Below are 18,081 nucleotides of genomic sequence, written 5' to 3' on the forward strand. Positions count from 1 at the left end.
TAACCGTTTTACCGCATACCCTCATCTCTTCTTGGCAAATATTTTAATTTCTAAGATTTGACATCAAAATCTACCTTCGGTCCCCTGCCTGGTAGGGAGAAAACAATGCTTTTGTTTTGTCCCATCCAACCTAAGCTAACAGTAATACTTGTAAAGTGCAAAACCCTACTGTTTCCTCTCTTATCTTTTCAATTGTCCCTCGGAAGATTGAAGGGCCACCACTCAACATCAAGATTTTTCCACACCTGCATTGCCGACATTATTTGATATTTTTCCATATCTAATGCAAACACATTGTAAACTGGTTCAGCTTGTACAGTACAACAACAGTGCAATTCTCACCGTCACAAATATCAGTTGCCCTGAAGATGAGGAAGGAAGAATCAGCTTAACGAATTCATCTTTTTATGGATTGTGGAGAATGAAGTTCGCATAAGCTGATCCGCTGAGATGCGCACACACGCAACAAGCAGGAGCGGACTGTGAATTTGTGAGGAAACTGAACGCAAAACTAAAGAACATGAGTTACAGCGACAGCAAGAAAGAGCGAGAGCTGAGAGCTTAGCAATTCCTAGCCTCCAAAATTATTGAAATATTCCTCGGTCAACAAGAGAGCAAAAAATCCCCATAGAGATGAAATGTAATATGTATATATATTTTGGCCTACCAAATAACAATAAGGAGAAATCTGAATTTTTCCCCTTCTTCCCACAACTTATCTCTCACCTGCCCATCTAACATCTAAAGTTATATACATGGTGTTGAGTTGGCTCTTCTGTAGGTGTATTTACAATAAACCTATCTCAGGGTTTGTATACTCTGGCTTCTGCGAATCTGCAGTAACCACAAAATTATCTCCCTTCAATGAGTAACAGGTTACAAACTCCTGCCACATGCATCTTGCATTCATCATTTCTTAGCAATTTTCCAACCCAGGTATCAATTTTAACCTCAACGTCAACATGGGGAAGAATGTTATTAGTGATTCCAAGACCTCAAGTATGGCTTCCCCATTGGATCATGCAAAGTAGGATTCTGATTTGGCATGTTCATCCAACCCATCTCGTCTGGCATCACAGAATCACGCCCACCCAAGTAGTCAAGTGGATGAGCTGGGTTTGGTAATGCATTACTCATCCCAGGAACACCTCCGGCCATCAATCCATAGTTCCTTGAAGAAATAAACTGCTCATTTGCTCCTACCGAATCATAAGGATTAACCGAACGTAATTGGCTACAGCTGGGTAGAACACTATACAGACTCTGATCTGCATTGCTTCCATTCCCGACGCTCGGGCTCTGGATACTAACTCCACCTGAATTGGTCCAGCCACCACGAACTTGATGCTCACCAGAAAACCAGTTCTGACTCAACAATTCTCCACCGTTTAAGCGAGATTCAAGAGGCTCCGAAATGTGGACAGGATTGACATTCCAATTATGCATGTTTCCCAGTTGCAAGTTTTCTTGCCTTGGAATTAAGTATCTACCTCTGTCGGAGAAAATATTCTGTGACATGTTCTGTTGCATGAAAAACTCATTCATCCTCTTCTGCCCCTGCTCAAGTGGCAATGATGTCTCCAAATGCTCCTGGAAATGTCCAGGGAACTGGCCATCATCTGCCATCATTGAGTTGTCTGGTGGTTGGAAATGGAGCCCTGTCTGTTTCTGCTCTTGATGATATGATAACATCTCCCGGCCCTTGAAAAGAGATTGCAGGAGCTCATTTCGGCCGTGGTTTTGATATGAGCTTAAGGCACCATCATCTGGTTGCCTGTGCAACAAATCTTTACTCATGTCTTCTTGATGCAAGTCAGATTCCAGATCAATCAATCGAGTCCTTTGATCTTGGTTATGTTGTGGATTCATAAGTGGCAACCCACTGGTAGTAAATTCATGGCTTGCAGTAGAATCATAGAAAGAATGCGGCCTACTAATGGCTTGCCAGACATCTCCACCAGTAGAAAGCGGAACTTCCCGATTGACAGCATCATCTGCAGTGTTCATTTGCTCTGAGTTCCCACGTACATCTGACGAAGAATTATCTGAGTTATGGGCAACGTGATCCTTTTCAGGATCCACACTTATGTGGTTTAACTCATGGCTCCCACTAGGGTAAATGACCGGCTCAGGTGATTGATTCCATGGGGAGCCCGGGTCAGAGTCTCCATCATCTTTTATGTTAGACTCATGGTCTACATGGTTTAACTCATGGCTCTCACTAAGGCAAGCAATCTGCTCAGGAGACTGATTCCATGGAGAACCCTGGCCACCATCCACATTTTCTTCTATGTTAGACTCATGGTTTGTTGCTACAATTTCCTTCTTATCCTGTGGTGGACTTTCAGGGTTCTCTCTTGTTTCATCCTGAACGTCAGAGTTCTCTTCCTCCTCGTCCTGAACGCCAGAGTTCTCTTCCTCCTCGTCCTGAACGCCGCCAGAGTTCTCTTCCTCCTCGTCCTGAACGCCGCCAGAGTTCTCTTCCTCCTCATCCTGAATGCCAGAGTTCTCTTCCTCCTCATCCTGAATGCCAGAGTTCTCTTTCTCCTCATCCTGGACACCATATAACAAACAATCAAGTTAAACATAGTACCACCGGGAAGATTTAAACTCCGCAAGAACATAGAGACAAAGGTTCAGTATGTCTTCTGAACACAAGCTATGTTATGCACAACAGTCCGTCCATGCAAGCATGAACAGAAATTTCATCAGAAATGGACGAAAAGACACCCATTAAAAGAGAGAGAAAGAGAGACGGTAATAGCAAGAAAGTCCGAATAACTGACCTCAATCTGACATTCTAGTTTGTCCATCATCTCTTGCCTCAGAGACAATGTGACTTCCCACAGCTGTTTCTTTCTTTCTTTCCAGTTGACAAAAAATGCAGGGAGATCTTCAGTGGCCAATTTCAACCTACAGAAACACAATAAAATTCAGGAGTAACTCAAAAGACTTTTATTAATTTACAAAAAATGTACACTTCCAAGCAAACTAACCAATGCTCATGCAACTTCTTCTTCTGCTCTTCTTCCAGAAATACTTCATAAGGTTGAACATGCAAACTCTCCAAGTTGCCTAAAACACGGTTCATCGACCGGCACTGAATGCTCTTACCAGACTGCTTCATACTCTTAACAAGTTCATGCTGCTTCCTGCTAATCTGACAAATTCCAAAAGACGTTATCAGCAAGAACCTCCAAAACACCAAAACCACATTTGATCTCCTCAATCAATGTTTTGGAATTATAACTTTATGACTGAGGTAAATCATGAGCTTGGTAAGACTGACATGAATGTAGGACAGGAAGCTAAGACAGGAGAGACTTGAAAATCATGAAATCCCAGTGGCAGAATTTTAAAGGTGTCATAGGAATGAAACCAAAACCACTGCAGAAGACAAAATTCCAAAGCTTTTGACACCAGAGAAATCCAGATTTGAGAAACAATTACATGGCAAACAAAAAGGTGCTTGACAGCTTGCTGGAAAAGTCTGAAGGGGTTGTAGGAAAGATCCAGGATAAAAATCCTATCACTGTCAGTATTGGATAGGAAAGTACCTGACCCATTGACCACAGCCAAGAAAAAAAGGGGAAAGCAAGTACATACAAGTGAATACCTAACACATGTTTCAACACAATCTTACACCAGACCAAAAAGTGAATTTCAGCAGTGGCCCGTTTTCTTATTCATGAGTACTGTAATTCTGTTACTTTTTTTTTTATCTGGTAACCCAGACTACTGCACCAACCCGGACCATGGTCTGCTCCGGCCAGGCCCTAAACTAGGGGTCAGTCGGGTGCCCCAACCCCAATACCCGAGAGACAACAAAGGGTGGAATTTATAAGCTCACCAGAAGGACTGAACCAGAGACCTGGATACAGCCAAGCACCAGATCCCAAGCCCTCAACCAAGTGGGCTGCCCCTTTGGGGCATTTTGCATTAGTTCTTTAATAATTTTTTATTTATGTCGGCAGTGTTATCTTATAGTCTTCACTCAGTTGAGAGTGGTAAAGTGTTATACAATCTTTGCAACCCTTTAATGTGGATTAGTTAAATAACGGTTTTAATTTTTCATCAAAAGCTGCTTGTTAAGTTACCACTTGAACTAAAAGGGGCACAAACAATAGTATTAAACACTCGAACAAATATTACAGAAAATTAAATAAAATTGTAATTAAAATCAAAGTTAAATCATTCAAGAAGGATCATTTTTCCATTCATAGAATCACAATGAGTTACCAAGCAGTTCCTGCTTTATCAGATATTTAATAAGCTTTTTAAACTTGAACAAAAATTAAAGAGATGCCTAACCTTGACATATGACATGTACTGGGCTCCATCATTATGGTGGATATTGTGCTTGTTTAGCTTATATCCCTTTTTCAATTTTGTTCCCACATTTAGCACATTCTCTGAAGCAATCAATGAATTTGTAGATTTGTTCTTTTTGAAACCTTTATCATAGTTCCTGAGACTCATGGAAATTTATAAGATCAATCACAATCAAATGAGAGATATATAATTCCCAGAGAAACAAGAAGCCAGAACAAACTTATAAAGGAGCCATGAAAACAATAACCGAATAAGTTTTAAGCTCATCAATACAGGGCATGATAATTCCTCTTTTCGTGACATAAGAGATCCAGGAAATAAGCATAAATACAAAAAATGTTGGGGTCTAATGACAAGCAAAGACACTAACAAGGAAAAAGAGATATCATTGTGACAAGAAACTATGCCCAGATGCATTTCACCAGAGATATTATTTGGGCAATAACATCTGACACATCCAGAACAAACTTTAACATATTTTAAGTATGAAAATCAAGAAAGTAAATCTGTCCTTAGTTTGCACACATTAAACCCAGCCAGTGATACTAGTTAAAAGAAGAAATATGCGTAACACATTAAAATAAATAAATGAATGAGATAAAACAACACCAAATCCAAAATAAATAAATGAATGAGATAAAACAACATCAAATCCTACCCAAACTATGCTTTTGCAATTACTGGAAATAGTCAACCAGTCCCAAAAACAAGAAGATAGCCAGCCTCTAACGCCTATCAGAGACACATCAATGAAAACATACAAACATATATTCTTGCAAGTTGCGAGAGGGGGGGGGGGGGGGGGAATTGACAAAAGAAGAAGAAATTTTCTTCCAAAAATCCTTATATGAAGGTATAAAACAGAAAATCTATGTCTAAATTATGTACAATAAATCTTGCAGATTTGAGTGCTATTGCTTGTTGATCTAAGTTACCTTTTGTGAAGTTCTCCTCCCTTCATAACTGAGGAGTTCTGGTTATCACTACTACATGCTTTCTCATCTGCTACCCATGAACATGATTCAGATGTTGCAGTAACATCCTGCTCAAGGTCATGCGGTCTAGATTCATAAGCATTTGAGGAAATTCTTTTCTCTACATCCCTTCTCAACCTAAAACAACTCATTAAAGACACGTAATGAGATAAAACACCATCAAGGAAAGGGTAACAAATGAAAAAAGGTGTGTGTATTCAATTATTCTCCAGCCATGTTGTTCATACATTATAAACAGTGGATGCCTTCATGTTCCAATGAAATTCAAAGAGTTGAAGCAATTCAAAGTTGAGTTGCAATGGAACATGAAGAAGTCTACATTTTATAAAAAGCAAACATCTGAACGTCTTTCAAGTTGTACAAAAGAAATATTAGAAAAGGAATAACTAGAAAATCACCAATTATTAATCATGCAATCACAACAATATTTCAGCCATAAAAAAAGCTCCTCATTTAGGTTGTAAAAACCCATTTCATCAGATACACTCCAGTGAGCTAATTCCACTAAGATATCTGAAGCCCCATCATCTCCAAATAAAATTAAAAACATAAAAACTTGCACAACAAGATAGTTTGAGTAAAATCAGAATGTAAATCTCTCATTAACTTCCATGTAACAACAAATCAGATTGTAAATTAATGAGCAATCATCTTTCTCCAAAATCAGAAACACACACTCTGCGTGACTTATGAGTTATCTGAAGTAAAGAAGGTGGAAGCTACTGCCTCCACATAACATTAACAATTTACAGGGAAAAAAAAATTGAGACATGAATATCAACCTCCAAATCTTCGGTAAAATTTCCTTTTCTGGATCTTTGCAGCTTTCCCATCTTTGCTTCAACTTCTGCAAGTACTCTAGAATACTGCAAAGACAAAGCATTACTACATAATTTGGGCAAATGCACCAGTTCAAACAACAGTATGACAAGAGGTGTAAATATTGGCTACAACCACATACTCATTATGATATTTCTGCAACTCCAAGAAGTATGCTTTTTTATCGGCCTTTAAAGATCGTTCCTTGTGAAGAACTGCATCAGGATGAAAATTGCCTGAACAAAGTGAAGCACCCCTGCAGCAATTTTTTTCCATTACATAAACTAACCCGGATCTTGGACTAGGGATAAGTCTTTCAAGGACCATAAAGTACATTATACGTCCATCTTTCACATTCTATATCATGCTGAAGCATACAAATAGCTTATAAATAAAGCTGCAGTTGTGATAAAGTTTGTTTCATACAAGCTTGGACACAGTAGACCCAAATGATACCAAATAATGTGAACCAAGTGATAACCTGACAATACTTATTTCTTTTCTCACTTTGATTAGCAGGTTAAATTTTCCAGATTCCCTTGTTACCCTGCCACGACCCAAAACAAGCATAACTGCAATACACTATCATGAGAATGAAATAAAACAGTCATCTCAAGACAAGAGGCACGTCATTCTTTCATATCTCTCTCTCTTTCTAATCATCCAACCTATAACTTAATCCAAAATCACTAATCCTTCTCACTACCCTTCGTCTGACTGCTTGTGCTTGCAAATCAGCTTAAAAGTATTCTTAAATCTTGACATATACCAGTGGCATAAAACATATCTGTATATCGAAAATCAGACTAGCGGAAGTTACCGCGAAGGAATAGAATACTGCTTTCCACATAAGCCTTTAACCGTTCTTACTAATATAACCACAAGAAGAAAAGTGAACATGCATATTATGTGAATCATTAATGCATGCTTATGTCTGAGTGTGAGTTTGGATAATTTACGAGATGCATGTATGAGATGTGTGTGTATTTTGTCTATAGTTACATAATTTGTGCGCAATTGTTTCTTAAGTAAATACTTGCCATTTGAGAAATGGACTTCCAAAGTGAAAATTTTCCCCAGTAAGTAATGCTTCCACAACTTGCTCAGCATTTTGCGAACTGGGAAGAAACTGTTTGAGATAGTTTCTCTCTTCTTCTGATAATTGAGTCTGCCAAACCTGTAACAAGTTCCATACAAATGGATATAACAAAACTTGAGCTCCAGAAAACACTATTTGCAGCAAAATAGTACGTAATAATAACTATAGACTTTTAGTTACCTCATACGAGAGCACCTCAGTCAAATTCTCCAACTCAAAAATTTCTTGGGGAACAGAAAAAGCATCCGCTAAATGGCCCAAAACAGTTTTTGAACCCGAAACAGAATCAGTAAATGGCTTTGAAATCCTTCGACTTATCCCAATCTGTTCCTGTTTGGCAATGACCTTTTTTTTACTTTCATCCCACTTAAGGGAAATATTTGATTTCGAGTTCAAACCATTTTGTAGCGATCCCAATTTTCTCTTCTTCATCTTATAATCCTCCAAAGGACTACAACCTCCAACACTAACACCATTCAATCTTTTTCTCCACTGATCAGCCGCCATTGACACAATATGTCAAAAAATCCCTAGCTAAAGCACTTATAGTAGTTACCGTCCATACGAAACTACAAACCACCAATAACCACATACAATTACTTCAATGGAATAAAAACCCATTAACTTAAGCCGATGAATCACCAGATAATAGAAGTGGTACTGAAAAAACAAAGTAAACACAAGAGTTCAAGGAAGCAACAACAATATTCAACAATCACCAAATTAGTTCACGACTCCATAGTATAAATTTTACTAAGCTATTTTTAATGAAAAAGAAAATAAATAAGCCACAAATCCAGGCCAAATTTCAGTAAAACGAAAAAACAATCTTCAACATCCAACAATGCAACTGAAAAGAATTAAACCATTTGAATTAACACAATACAGACCCAAAACCAATTATCCCCCAGATAAAGAAGACAATGAAAAAGAACGTAATTAAGAACTCGAATTAGCGAAAAAATAAGAAAATAAACCCTAAAATAAAAAGGCACAGAACAAAAAGTAATACCTGAAATTAACTCTAACTCTGGCCCACTAAATCAGCAGCGAAAACCTATAATAACAAAATTAAATTAAATTAAATTATCGTATTTATTTAATAACGGCACGGGCGACAGAGCAGCGAGAGATTAAAAAGATGGGGTTTCGTATAATTGTATTATCCGATTAGGTTTTTTCTTTTTTCTTTTTTCCCCTCTCTTTTGTGGAGACGAGTGAAAGAGAGTGGAGAGGCAACCAAAAACAAACAGAAACACGAAAAACAAATGGGATGATGAGCTGATTGATGGAGAAAAAGATCGGACGACTGAGGTTGGTCGCAACCGTGATGGTGATTAGTGTAACATTCTGTCTTTCAATCGGGCGCTTGGGCGCGGCTCAGCTCGGCTCGATCCACGGCTTGTCTTTGTTTGTCACTTCCTCTAAGTCCGCTCTATTTTTCCCTTTTTTTTTTCCTTTTTCTTCTTATCCGTGTCGGTGGTGCATATTTATTTATTCATATTTTTTTTTTTAGTTTTTCATTTTTGTGCATGTGTGTGATTTTAATGGTAAGATGAGATGATTTCTCCTCTCACTGATAGATTAGGAAAAAAAGAAAAATCAAAGATTTGATGTTGATTTTTTATTGGTAATGGAGTGTTCTCTCTCACCTAACTAAATTTATACTTTTTATCAAGGGATGTTAATTGGTGCAATTAGAGATGGCCAATGGGACAGCCATCAAAGGAAGGTCCATGAGTGCTCGTGCTCGTATCGTACCGTGCACATTATGTGTTTTGTACCGTTTCATACCGTACCTAATTTTTTTGCTTAAGCTCAGCCCGACACACGTGCCGTGTGTACTCATGTCATGGCCACACATGCTATGTCGTGCCAAACAAAAAAAGTGAGTATACTTTTTTTAAGCCTATATACTTTTTTGGATCTATGTGTCTTTATTTAAATTTAATAGAATAGAAAATTCAAAACTCAAGTGTATATTCAATAATAATAAACTAAAAATAGTAAGAGAATGTAATATTAATGACTAAATTTGACCTTATGGTATTATAATTCCTTTTTAATACTTAACAACGACAATAATAATAAATTTTTCTTAATAGTTAATTTAATTATTATCTTGAACTTACATAGAGTTATAGATCATAACTCAATAATATTAATACATATATTATAAAATCATGATATTTATAATTTTATTTATTAAATCATGATATCGATTATTTTTTACTAAATTATAAATATAAATCAATTATAGTATTTTTTTTCAAACTATGAATTAAATGAATTTAAAAGATTCAATTTTAAGTTATTTGTAAAATCATAAAATTTTAATTTTACTTTCATAAAAAAAGTGAAACGTGTTTATTGTTGGCTTTTTTACATATTGTGCTTTAGCTTATTTCTGATCGTACCGTACTTTTAAAACCCACGTGCCTAGAATTCTAAGTCTGATTTAGCCTGCGTGTATGTTGTGTCGTGCCATGTGTCCCATCAAAACGTGCTTGTGCTATAGGGATACGTGCTATGTCCATACCATGCCACGTGCCGTCCAGCCCATTTATCATCTTTAAATGCAATTAATTGATTTAACACTATTAATGTTACTTTTCATGTTATTAAAATATTGCCAATTGTTATTGATAAATGATGACACAAATTTTATCTTCATCCTACACTCGTGAATTTACCTTGTTTTGTTATGTAACAGTCATTTGTTGAGTTTATTTTCTTTGTTTTATCCCAATTGCTGACTGCTTGATTTGACTTTATTTGATTTTTATTTAGTTACTATTATGATTATTTACAAATAATACAATGCAATCTAATATATTGAATAACCCTTGAGCATGTAATCCAATTTATTTAACTTTTGTAGTTAGTGGTGTCAATTACATCTAATCTATATGAAATTTTGGGAGTCAACATGATATGAGAGCCCAAATAGATTCATACGGGGCTCACAAGTTAGGCATAAAAAGTAAATAAATGAACAATGCACTAAATATTAGTGATTTATGGAATTTTTATATGTAGAATTTCTAAGATTGTGCATATGAACGGGAGTTGTGAAGGATAAAATGCGTGAATTGTTGCATTGAAAGAAAAAAAAAATTAGTATCTTGAATTATTGATGATAAATCTAATTCATTTAAATTGACTAACTAATTCTCATCCAATTCAATAATTACAGAAAATAGAAACACATATTTTCATCCATCTTATTTTTTATTATAGATCTCGTTGTTGTAAATGAGATAAATTTGAGAAAATATAAATCTCAATTGAGGATTTAAAAAAAAAATGTTTTCTAATGCTGTGGAGAATACAATATTTAAAATTATATACTACCTACACATCTTTTCGGGGAAAAAAAAAACTGCCAATAAGTTTATATTTATTTAATTATTTTAAAGCGAAGAATAATAATTACTAATTGTGTTTGGCTTGGGCTTAGCCCTAGTGCCAAGCCGTTCATGGTTTGGTTTGAATAGTTAAAGCAGAAGGCAACTTGTGGTCTGTATGATATTGTGGACTTTTTGAGGTTTCAAAGTAAACGTTTTATCCTTTTTCTTATTGATGTATGGTCTCCCTCCTTTATTGCTGTTTGTTCTGTGACTTGTGCCTCGCATTCACATTGTTTCAATTTATTTCTGTTTTTTCGTATTGATCGAGAATAGTTAGAAGGGATATTATAATTTTATCGTTTAATTTCTTTTAACATATTATGTTTTTTAACAATTATTTTTTCTTATTAATGTTTAAAATTTTATTATTTTACCACCAAATTGTTTAAAGTTAATATAATTTACAATAAAGGTCTATTTTACCCTCAACCTATGTAAGTATAATTTAATTTTTTGAATTAAAAAATAAAATTAATTATTTAGAGAGAATGGTTTTATTAATTGAGTATTTTAGATATCTATAATAATCAATTGATAAAATTGTAAGTATCATAAGGGTGGGGCTATTTGAACCCACCAAATTTCTCTCTACACCCATTTTAAAAAATAAATTCATTATTAAATATTTAAAATTTAAAAATCTTGAAAATATCCTTCACTAATATTTTTCTTTCTCTATCTTACAATTGTGTATTCTCTCTCACCTCTTGTATTCTATAAACTGAACACTCAATTTTACTTTCTTTTTAATTTTTTGGTCTTTCTAAGTATATTATCATCTTTATTTTATGCATTCTATATATAAGAATTTTTTTCCTTGATTTTTAGTTTTTTTTCATTAATTTATATATTCATTAATTTTCATAACTAATAAAAAATTATTGATTTTCATTTTAAAATTGTGAGTTTTGTTCCTCTTAGTTAGTGATATCAATAATTTGTAGCTAAAATAATATATTTGAATTAATTGATGAGAACTTATGAAATTGAGAAGAAATGGTTAATTATGTAACTTTTTCAAAAATTATTTGCATAATAAAATTCTTAATTAAAAAGAAAGTGTAGGCAGTAAATTGGTGAGTTCAAACAGCCCACCCGAATTATAAAACTTTTGCCTTGATATACTAAAATTCCTAAAATATCTCTAAGACAGTAATTTTTTAATTGAAGTTAATAGTTTGATGGTAAAATGATAAAAAGTAAAATATTATATATAAAAAAATAATTACTAGAAAATTTTGGTGATAACGTAATATATCAGAAAAGTTTAGGTGGTAAAATAATAATACCCCTAGTTAAAATTTAATATTTTTTTATTTATTAACCACTAATCACCCACAAAAATTATCCTCATGAGAAATTTGATCATGAAATAATCATACTCCATTAAAAGCAACAGAATAGAATACAAAATTTATTTGTAGCAATTTAAAAATTTATAGTTACAGACCCGAATGTAAGATTTGAGATTCATTCAATAGATTTAATAAGTTCGCATATTACCTCTTTGAACCCGTACAATTGCAACAATCACTCAAAGTTTATATCAGAAAGTTTGCTAATTCCTAGGTAATTCAATTAGTTAAAGATCATTTTCTAAGCAAAATGTAAATTAAAATATGCTTCTAAAATCATATGCACAATTCTAATTTCAATGTCGTATTTTTTTTTAAACGCATGTTCAACTCTATTCTTCTGATCAAATTCTTCAAATTTTAATACAAATATATCATAATGGAATATCATTTTTTTTTTAGTCGAACAATGGGCCTCTAATGCATTCACATTTCGCAGTTGAGTCGTCGTTTAAGCCAATATCAGTCGTTTCGTTCGTTCACAAACGTGTCATCGTGTCGTTTAGCTACCAAAGACGCTATCAAATCCTGGCCATTCAAACAGCTGACCATCACAAAAAGAAGAAAAAAACTGAACCGTAACCATAAAATTTTACACAGCTTCGATATCGATCTCCTGCAAAACTAAAAATGGCAGCAAAGCTATTATCGTCGTCGTCATCACCGCCAACCCCACAGCTTCTCTGTTCATTCTCTCTTCACTCGAAGCTTAAATTCAAGGACTCAACTCAACAGCAATCATGGCTGAGGCAAGCTCCAAACCCACCCTCTTCACCAACAACAAGAGCCAAGAAGAAGCAGCTAGCAGTTGCTGTAGCCGTGCAAGAGCCTCTCTTAGCATCAACTTCAGCTCTTATTGAGCACATCAACAATCTTGACCAAAACCGTCAGTCACTGTATCTACTAGCAGAGAGTACTGCAGGCTATTCATTGGCTAGCTACTACACTTCTCTTGGTTTGTTTGTCATCTCTGTTCCTGGCCTTTGGTCCCTCATCAAACGCTCAGTTAAATCCAAGGTATATGAATTTTTAGTTACCTCAAATTACTTCTTAAAGATATTTTGAGGACACCCTCAGATTGAAATGAGTTATGGGATTCATTTCATTATTGTTGCAGATAGTGCAAAAGACATTTGTAGGAGAAGGGGAAAGCAAGAAGGCACCGAATCAGGTTGCGGGAGAAATCTTTTCATTCTTCACTCGCAATAATTTTGTGGTCACTGATAGAGGAGAGGTTATAACGTAAGCCACTAGTGTCTCATCCTCTTATCTATCTGGATACCTTTTACAGTCGATTTTGTGGTGTATGCAATGCATTTCTCTAATGTGATGTTGTGTCAAAATGGCTAATTAGTTGTGCATGCTATAGCTTCAACTTCCAATACTCGCCCATTCTGCTAGAAAATTTTGGTATTGCTATAGGACCTTTTTTGGGTTTCACATGGAATACACAATGGCACAATCACGGTTAGAATTTTTCCTATGATTTCAAATGTTTATTATATATCAACTATCATTTCATTTTAAATGCCTTCTCAATCAAAATTCAAGCTAATAGCTTCATTGATGTAGGGTGAGTATTGTAGGGGTTTTTAGGGAATCATTAGGAAAAACATTTACGAAAAGTGCATTTTTTATCTGTGTTGTAGTGTTGTAGACCAATATGGTTTCTGGAATTGAAAAGACACCTCGGGTTCTTTTTAGAGAGCATGTAATAGGTGTATTTCTACAACAAATAGTACTTTTAAGTGCTTTATTAAGCACTTGATAATGATAATTATGTGTGCAATTTGACCTGAAGTGTTTTCACAATAGTACTACTCGACGTAATATTACTACAGAATGCTAAGGATGAGGGACAAATGCTGAATGTTGAATGCTGAAGTGAATTTTACAAACGCCTCTTGTTGGTGATGTTTATTAGCATAATGGTTACTTTTTAATGCTTCTAATTTGTTTGAAGGTTTGAAGGCATGATGGTTCCAAGTCGAGGCCAAGCAGCATTCCTCACATTCTGCACCTGCATCAGCTTGGCAAGTGTTGCCCTTGTTCTTACCATAACCTATCCTGATATTGGCAATAATTGGTTCTGGATCACCATCCTAAGTCCGTTAGCGTAAGTGCAAACTGCCTGTGTGCTGTTTCTGTTCATCAGTGACGTAATATTTAGCTTGAAATACTAATGCTATTGGGTTCTAAACAGGGGAGCATATTATTGGAAGCGAGCGTCAAGGAAAGAGCAGATTAAAGTTAAAATGATGGTTGGAGAAGACGGGGATTTGTCCGAGATCCTTGTTCAAGGGGATGACCAGCAAGTTGAGCAAATGAGAAAGGAGCTTCAGCTAAATGAAAAAGGAATGGTATATGTTAAGGGGATCTTTGAGAGATGACAAAGATTGATGCAAAGATTATTCCAAATTTTTGTGTTGGCCTAGTAATAGAAGGTACAGCAAATTGGGCAGTCAAGGCTATTACAACTGTCACTCTGTATAATGTCTTAAAGGAGAGGGAATTAGGATTTTTTATGTTTGTAATCTGCAGAAATTTTGAGATTCATATGCTATTAATACAGATTATTTTTTAGCTTTTGTATCTTGCAATCTAGAATCTTTTATTAGCTTAATATTGTATTGTCAATAAAGATCCTTGCACTGAGTCTTGAATGAGTGTACATGCAATGTTTTCACCATAAAGCAGCTTTGACTTCAACATGAAATTTTTACGCAATCAGATGGGCAATTGCAAAGCTACGAGAAAGAGAAGTTGCGACTGCCAATATTGATTAGGTAAAATTGAGCTATAGGGTAGCGGGCTGATCAATTAATAACTTATCCAGGCAATCTGAGGATTCTAGCCCAGGTCCCGAAGCTATGGTAGAAATCCGTAAAACACAGAGCTGAAGAATACAGACAAGTAGTGGTAAACTACACAGGCCACAGAACCACAGCTGATATGAATATGAATCAGTTACACCGTTTCATGCAAAGCTGCAGCAGCACATCTATGTTATTGAGAGGAGAAAAAATAGATAAGAAGCTTTCCCTTCTCTTATAAAAGGAATTGTAGAAAGAAATCAGATATACAGCAACGAACAATCAGAGCCGATCACCATTCTGTAGATGAACATACACATAATAAAGAGAGCCGGAGAGCCCTCTGCATCACTATTGGTTGAAAAAGTTTACGCACTGCTAAAAAAGTAGTAAAACAAAAACAATGAAAATTTAGGTTAAAAGACAATGTGTCAAAACCAGGCAACTTATTCTGAGTTACAGTATCCCAACCCCAATGAAAGGGTGGCAAGACACAAAGATAGGCATTTATCTTCGACATTATCTGATAAAATATTAAAAAAAAAAAAGAGATCCCAAATAACCATGGATCACTGGTACAGGACGCCACACTTATCAACCAATGATCATCTTGTTCTCATCCAAGAAGGAGTAAGAGGGTACTTCCAAATTGTATGGTGCTGGTCCCTTGCGAATCCTGCCAGAGATATCGTAATGAGAACCATGGCAAGGGCAAAACCATCCACCAAAATCACCAGCATTTGGCAAAGGAATGCAACCAAGATGTGTGCAGACCCCAACAACTACAAGCCACTCCGGGTTTTTAACCCTCTCAGCGTCTTGCTGAGGATCACGAAGAGATCCCAAATCAACAGTGTTGGCCAGCTTGATATCTTCCTCAGTCCGACGTCTGATGAAAACTGGCTTGCCCCGCCACTTAACAGTCACTGTGCTGCCTGGCTCAATGCTGGACAGATCAACCTCAAGAGAGGCCATAGCAAGAACATCCTTACTCGCTGACATGCTCAGTACGAATTTAAGGATAAGTAGACGGATGAGTGAAGCGTACACAAACCTACCACCAGTCAGGACAAAGTAGGCAAATGCCCGCTTGCTGGGGTCACCTGGAGGATAACGTTCATGATTGTATTCATCATATACTATCTTAGAAGTGGGATTCTTAACAGCTGCCACTGTTGCTGGAACACCTGGAACCAGGCTTTCTTCATTTCTTGGTGTCAGTGACTCAGAAGAAAAACCTGGGCAGCGAACAACATCAACAGGCCAGTAAAATTTGTAACTTGCATCATGTATCACAGAAAAATAATTTATTGCCTTAGTGGAATTAGCAGGCACTGTTGCATCTCAACTATTTTTCTTCACAATATGCAGTACCAGTTTCTATTTTCTCACAAGGACACTCACCAAACGTGGAAGCAAATAGTAAAACCCCATAACTAGAGTTGAGTAAGCAAGCAATCTCATGCATCCATTTAGGTGAGTTACCATGCAACATATTTAACATACCATCAATCTCAAGCAATTCAATAGATCAACTTCAAAATAATAAATAAATGAATATGTACCATAATAGACAATAAAAGATTATTGTTTCCATCGATTATCAGAGTCATTCATCTCAAAAATACTGTTACATACATTATCATTGTTTCAACCCTCACTCATAACCACTCGTAGGCACCCTTCAACTCTAAACAACATAAGACTCCAATGAAAATTGAGCTAAGAAGCACATTTTTCCTACATATAGCATTTCAAACCAGTTTGAGCTTGTGACACATCTTTAAACATAAAAGAGAAAATAAGCAACCACGATATTTTAAGTAAAAAGTGAAACCCCGTGAGCATCCAAACTGACTTGAGAAATGGCATTAGAACCACAGCAAGGTTTTGCAATTAGAACCCGTTTAACATCCATCTAATTGTGGACAGGATTCATCACTACAATTCCACTAGTCAACAGATCGGTTTGATGAAACACCATATATCCATTATCATAAAATTCTGGTAGCAAACTTTGGCTCCTCAATCAACATCAGAGAAAGTCGGTTTAGACAACATAAAGCTTGGACTTTCACTTTTCATTGAAATTTTTATTTTTCAAAAAAGAGAGAGGCACTTCTACAAGTATTTCTTTTACTCTAGTTAGGCCTGGTAATTTCTGTATTACTTCATTTATTACCAAAATAACCACCGCCAAATGAGTTGAGGTTAGGATCTCATTAAACATATTCCTAATAGTTCTTAGAAACAGAAAAATTTACCCTTTTGCTGCAACAAATTTTGACTTCGCTTAAAACTATAATACTTTTTCCTTAAAAAATGGTTCTACATACCAACAACGCAATGCCTTCTGCCCTTTCCAGTATGAGTATTGCCAGTCCCACACAGCATAGATGTGCTAAACACTAATCTTGTAGAGAATTAAAAACAACAACAACACATTTTTATCTACACGAGTATACCAAAATTCTTTAAAAAAAATTTATCACCATGAACGATAATCTTAGCCTAACAGCTAATAACAAGCTTAATCTCAGACAAAGCTACTAGTATCATAATCGAAAATGAATAAAATTACAGAAAAGTATCGACATCGTTAAAAAAAAAAAAAACCTACATACATCGGCCAATAAAATATCGCCAAAAAAAAAAAAAGACGGCTGAAAAACCCTAACTCACCTCGGCAAGGAAGTTGAAACTGAGGTCCAAGATATCCGGAGCCATAGAAGCCGTTGGATCTGAAATCATCGTTGGAGGAGGACGATGAATCGGCGCCGTTAATTATATTGCGAGACGAAGCGATGGGCCTCAATGACGATGATGAGGATGGTGATAAGAGCCTTCTCGCCGCGACCCTCAACATCTTCAAAATCTCTCTCTGATTATCTCTTCGAAATGGCGATTGGTGTTATCGGTCTCTCGCTTTTCGCGAAATTTTGGGAATTTTGGTGAAACAGCGGGGTTATAAAAAGGCAAAATGGTGATTTTAGCAATCAGGCGGCGTCGTCTTGTTCAGCTAGTGCCTCTGATTTTGACACGTAAGCATTGACTCGTGATCATGGTTGAAAAAATAACTAATAAGAATTAGACAGTTCCGGTGTTAAGATTCCACCACCATAAGAGCCTTGCTATGTTACATGGTAAATTATAGTAATTCTTTTTTATTTTACATAGTAAAAACTCTTTAATAATAAAGGATCTAAGCTGTATCAAGAGTAATATTTCAATCTAAAAAAGTTATGTTATGATGAAGTT

At 35.7% G+C, this 18,081-nt stretch overlaps 3 protein-coding genes across 5 annotated transcripts; 1 reads left to right on the top strand and 2 right to left on the bottom strand.

Moving 5' to 3' along the window:
• Positions 1-548: 548 nt before the first annotated feature.
• LOC18051934 lies at positions 549-8,691 on the bottom strand. 3 transcript variants are annotated; one of them, XM_024190154.1, is made up of 10 exons: positions 8,258-8,691; positions 7,426-7,814; positions 7,187-7,323; positions 6,289-6,402; positions 6,110-6,193; positions 5,268-5,444; positions 4,312-4,468; positions 2,997-3,160; positions 2,787-2,913; positions 549-2,553 (listed from the first exon to the last, which is right to left on the bottom strand). In XM_024190154.1, exons 2-10 carry the CDS (start codon positions 7,750-7,752, stop codon positions 979-981), a joined length of 2,862 nt encoding a protein of 953 aa, XP_024045922.1. In that variant the 5' UTR covers positions 7,753-7,814; positions 8,258-8,691; the 3' UTR covers positions 549-978. The 3 variants fall into 3 exon arrangements, with proteins under 3 accessions (XP_024045922.1, XP_024045921.1, XP_024045923.1); XM_024190153.1 differs by having other exon boundaries at positions 7,426-7,905; XM_024190155.1 differs by lacking the exon at positions 5,268-5,444 and having other exon boundaries at positions 7,426-7,905.
• Positions 8,692-12,581: 3,890 nt separating this feature from the next.
• On the top strand, positions 12,582-14,560 carry LOC18051935 (protein COFACTOR ASSEMBLY OF COMPLEX C SUBUNIT B CCB1, chloroplastic). Its single transcript, XM_024191397.1, has 4 exons — positions 12,582-13,027; positions 13,128-13,252; positions 13,974-14,126; positions 14,214-14,560. Exons 1-4 carry the CDS (start codon positions 12,641-12,643, stop codon positions 14,398-14,400), a joined length of 852 nt encoding a protein of 283 aa, XP_024047165.1. The 5' UTR covers positions 12,582-12,640; the 3' UTR covers positions 14,401-14,560.
• Positions 14,561-15,136: 576 nt separating this feature from the next.
• Positions 15,137-17,812, bottom strand: LOC18051936 (cytochrome b-c1 complex subunit Rieske-4, mitochondrial). Its single transcript, XM_006446859.2, has 2 exons — positions 17,506-17,812; positions 15,137-16,061 (listed from the first exon to the last, which is right to left on the bottom strand). Exons 1-2 carry the CDS (start codon positions 17,687-17,689, stop codon positions 15,418-15,420), a joined length of 828 nt encoding a protein of 275 aa, XP_006446922.1. The 5' UTR covers positions 17,690-17,812; the 3' UTR covers positions 15,137-15,417.
• Between the last annotated feature and the right edge of the window lie 269 nt (positions 17,813-18,081).

Source organism: Citrus clementina, unplaced genomic scaffold (assembly GCF_000493195.1).
Source record: "Citrus clementina cultivar Clemenules unplaced genomic scaffold, Citrus_clementina_v1.0 scaffold_2, whole genome shotgun sequence".
Classification (NCBI taxonomy): Eukaryota; Viridiplantae; Streptophyta; class Magnoliopsida; order Sapindales; family Rutaceae; genus Citrus; species Citrus x clementina.

Bases quoted from the DNA above. Each gene is read 5' to 3' on its own strand.
- LOC18051935 (XM_024191397.1), top strand. From the start codon at position 12,641: ATGGCAGCAAAGCTATTATCGTCGTCGTCATCACCGCCAACCCCACAG. The intron at 13,028-13,127 runs GTATATGAATTT...TTATTGTTGCAG, and splicing joins AACGCTCAGTTAAATCCAAG to ATAGTGCAAAAGACATTTGT. The intron at 14,127-14,213 runs GTAAGTGCAAAC...GGTTCTAAACAG, and splicing joins ACCATCCTAAGTCCGTTAGC to GGGAGCATATTATTGGAAGC.
- LOC18051936 (XM_006446859.2), bottom strand. From the start codon at position 17,689: ATGTTGAGGGTCGCGGCGAGAAGGCTCTTATCACCATCCTCATCATCG. The intron at 16,062-17,505 runs GTGAGTTAGGGT...TTCGCTGCCCAG, and splicing joins GTTTCAACTTCCTTGCCGAG to GTTTTTCTTCTGAGTCACTG.
- LOC18051934 (XM_024190154.1), bottom strand. From the start codon at position 7,752: ATGGCGGCTGATCAGTGGAGAAAAAGATTGAATGGTGTTAGTGTTGGA. The intron at 6,403-7,186 runs GCAAGTATTTAC...AAATTGCTGCAG, and splicing joins GGAAGTCCATTTCTCAAATG to GGGTGCTTCACTTTGTTCAG. The intron at 5,445-6,109 runs GTTGATATTCAT...GAGTTGTTTTAG, and splicing joins ATTTTACCGAAGATTTGGAG to GTTGAGAAGGGATGTAGAGA.